The 4,098-nt window shown below is 41.9% G+C and overlaps 1 protein-coding gene across 1 annotated transcript; it reads right to left on the bottom strand.

Moving 5' to 3' along the window:
* Window positions 1–267: 267 nt before the first annotated feature.
* On the bottom strand, window positions 268–3,677 carry LOC123254758 (histone-lysine N-methyltransferase MECOM-like; the record flags this gene model as incomplete). Its single annotated transcript, XM_044683694.1, has 2 exons — window positions 268–484; window positions 3,575–3,677. Coding segments are annotated over 2 exons (320 nt in total), but the record flags the coding sequence as incomplete, so codon positions are not given.
* Window positions 3,678–4,098: the final 421 nt, after the last annotated feature.

Genomic DNA, 4,098 nt, shown 5'->3' on the forward strand with positions numbered 1-4,098 from the left:
TCAGTAACAGAAGGTGGCCAACTTCTAACCAACCTTTATCAAAAACAGTACAAAATGCCTCATATCCAAAAATATCTCCTGATCACACACAGAATATTCTGCATTGTGTTTTCAGGTAACAATACAATCTTTTAAAAATTCCCTGGCACACCAACTTGTAAATGGGTCATTTCCAAATGTCCCACCCAACAAACTCCTATCAGTCAGAATAAACTGTTACTGTAAAGCCACCCTGAATTTCTCCTTCCTCGGGGTGCCATTTCTAACCTTTGCAAATCTGGGAAGACTTGGTCACACTCTTTACATTCTTGAATCTCCTGCATTTCGCGGAGGTCACTCTCACTGTCCAGCTTTTGCTGAAAGTCTTCTTCCACCATGGAGAACGCGGAGTGAGGGGTGCTGCAGGGGAATTTCTGGTGGTCCACTAATTCAGCTTTGGATTCAAAGAGCTGGTCACAGTCCTCACAGCGGTACTGGCGCTCTTCTGTAAGATGAAGGCAGGTGCTAAGACAACAGATAAGAAGATGGGGCCCATTTTCCCAACCTGGGGAGTACGATCTTTGCTCAGCTATCAGCCAAAGACCTCACCAAATTATGTCGGACATTGGCACTGTCGGTGGTCATCCTGGCCAGCTCAGAAGAAATGAGCTGCCTGGTTCTGGTCCCATTAATAACATACCTCCAAGAGGCCAAGGAACCCTCCTCTCCAACCCTGTTTCCAGACTCTCTCCTGCAATCACACTTGGGTCTCATAAGGATATTTACTCCAGAAATCATAAGATCATGGGTTTCAGGTAGCATCTAGTCTACCATTTTGTAAATGAGGAAACTGAGGTCCAAAGAAGTTAAAAGTTAGTTAAGTTACCCAAGATTACACCCAAAGTTAGTGAGCAGATTTGGGATTTGAACTCGGGTTCTCTGAGTCCAGTTTTCATATTAATCACTATTTAATTTCCATTCTAATTCATATTTTCCTAATGGTCCCTCCTTTCAGGGCCATCTTGGTTTGGTTTCATATTTGGACCTGCATAGTTTTTTGGGTTTTGTTTAGTTTTGTTTTTACTATACCTGTGATTTTATTCATATAGAGAACTGCCGGTAAGGAAGCGACCCAGAATGGCTGGACCAGGGGACCTACCATCTCCTTCTATTTAGAAACAAGGCTTCTCTTCATGGAACACAACTGGTATTAACCCACTCCCACGTGCAGAGTCCCAAAGCGAGTCAGAGAAAAAAATAACCGCCCATAACATGGCTTTTGGCCTGTTTAAAAGGGATGGGTCACCGTCTCAGAATGCTAAGGCTACTTACTGTAAATGGAAAGTAATAACCAAAGGCCATCGACGCATTTGGGCTCATGCTATCACATGGGAGCGGAGTGAAAAATACTGCGGTTTAATCAAGGGCATCATGAATGCCCATAATTTATGAAAAGCAGTCAAAAGCCCAAAGGGAATTCAACCATCCACTCAATCCAAGATAACCTTTTATTGTCTTCTGGACTAATAATTTGCTTTTTGAAGGGGTGGAGGGGTAGGCAGGGGAGGGAAGAATGACTGTTGGGAAAACTTTTAAAGTTAAAAATACAATTGTTTAAGGAAGCATAACATCAGAGGGACGTCAGATTCTGTTTTTCATTTAGCTAAGCCTTCTCCCCTGCTGTGTGTGAGAGGGAATTTTGGAAAGCAACGAAGCTTTCCTTTGGGGCTGGGGGGTGTCCGTGTGCCCCAGTCCAGTAGCTCTTCCTGGGGCTAAAGCGACTTGTTTAAAGTCTGTATGCTCAAAAAGCCAGGTTAGAACCATTAGACTGAAGTTAACAGAGACCCACAGGCTTCACTTCTACATCAAGAAAATTTTTCTAATAAATGGGGCTGTGTAGCAGGGGAATGGGCTGTCCTGGCAGGTGGTGATTCTCTTCCATGCAAGTATTCAGCTGAGGTTTCATAGAAATCTGTCTGAAAGTAGTAGATGGAATTCCTCCCTGAAAGGGAGATAGGACTAGCTATCTCTCCCAAGTCTCAAAATCTATTCATCTATGATTTGGTAATCGAGATAGTCCAGAAATCATAAGATCATGGGTTTCACATATCACTTAGTCTACCATTTTGTAAATGAGGAAACTGAGGTCCAGAGAAGTTAAAGAATAGTTATCCAAGATTACATCAAAAGTAAATGACTGGATTTGAAATTAATTCCTCCCAGAATGAGAAATAGGACCAGCTATCTCTCCCAAGTCTCAAAGTCCATTAACCTATGTTTTGTTAATAAGGGAAGAACTTCCCAGAATCTAGGACATCACTAGATTATAATAATTACTTCATCTTCCTTACCACAAACAGTTTTGTTGTATGTGATTATCCTTCATTTATAGATTAGGAAAAAGAGATTCCAAAAAAGTCAAGTATCTTGCCCAAAGTCACACAGATAGTCAAGGACAGAGCCGCAATATGAACTCAAGACCGCAGACTCTAAAGGTCAATAATCTTTCCCTTACACCAATCTTGCTTCTTCCCTTAAAGAAGGGCTCTTATTTTAGGTGATGAAAAGTGGGAAGAAAAAGATATGTTAGACTTACTTCTCAGGACCTTAGGTCACTGCCAGCATTATTGATTCTTCTGATAACTCAACCCACTGATAATGATAATTATCCTGGCCAATTCCTTGCCCTTTACCCTCCCCCCCCCCAGACACACACACACATGCACACGCACACATACACACATCCTAGGGCCATGAAAAGCTAACAAATTCCCATACTTTCAAAGGAAGGAATCTCTCCTCTATTCCACCAGACACATTTATAGCTCATGAGATTTGCATCCAAGTTCTGAAATTCTCCAACTGTATTCCAGAGAAACTATAGGGGTTCTCTTTCAAGATCTTTCTATAGCACAGAATTAGGATTAGGTGCACTATCACCTCACAGGTGTTAAATAAGAGAAACATTCTTTTTCCTCCCCATAAAGTTGGTAAGGGATATTGATGGCATCCATCCAGAGCTCTATGACTTTCATCTAAGACAGACTTATTGCTATTAAATATCACTGGCATAAGGGTTCTTCTATTGGCAAAAGCTTTGGACAAAGCATTTCAACCAATGGCCAGGAGTCCAACTTTTTTAGGATGGATTTGGAGTCAAAAAGACCTTGATTTTAATTTTGACTCGGACACATGATGGCCATTGAACCCTGGGAAAACTTCTAGTTCCAAGTTCATGATCCTTCTAATTGACCAAATCCACTGGCACCTCCACAAAGGTTCTGTGTGTAAATTTTGCTTTTTGTGCCCCCCATCCTCTCCATCAAAGGTTCTCAAACTTTGTGGTCTCGGGAATCTTTTATACTCTTCAAAATTACTGAGGACTCTCCCAAAGAGCATCCGTTGATGTGGATGATATCCACTGAAAACTAACACTGGAAATTAAATCATTTTAGTATTATTATGAAAATAATGTTGACCTCTCTATCCCCCTGGGAAGGGCATCCAGGAGACCTCCAGGGGATTTCCAGACCACCCTTTGACAATGGCTGCTCTAAATAGAAAGACCACGTATTCTACCCCAGAAGTTACTAACCATGAATATCGGGCGCCATTGTTTCATGGGAGTAGTCTTCACTCTTCATGTACAGTAAGAGCTCTTCTCCAGGTTCAACGTCTGCGACTACTCTATAAAATATCTAAAAAAGAGGGGGAAAAAACCACACAAAATGAGAACAGTCTGGATCAAAAGAAGCCGGGACAATGGTAATAATAACTTGACATTTATATAATAGATTTTTCACATACTATCTCATAGGCATTCTCTTCTTTTAGTAGATGGTCCATTTAAGTGGGATCTCATTAGTATAAAGATTATAGGATTAAATTCCAAGAGTCGGCAGAGTCCATGGAGGCTAGCCCTCTAGCCTAGCCTGCCCTAGACAGACCAAGTGACTGGCAGTCTTTTGACACCAAGTCCGTCCCTCCTTTTCCCTGCCTCTTGGAGCATCCTCTCAGAATGAGTCTGCCGAGAATATGGAGGACAGAAACGTGGCTTCCAGAGCCGGCTCCCCAAAAGCACAGCCTGATGCCTGGCAAATATTGGGCATTTAATAAACA

This window comes from Gracilinanus agilis, unplaced genomic scaffold (genome assembly GCF_016433145.1).
Source record: "Gracilinanus agilis isolate LMUSP501 unplaced genomic scaffold, AgileGrace unplaced_scaffold31746, whole genome shotgun sequence".
NCBI lineage: Eukaryota > Metazoa > Chordata > Mammalia > Didelphimorphia > Didelphidae > Gracilinanus > Gracilinanus agilis.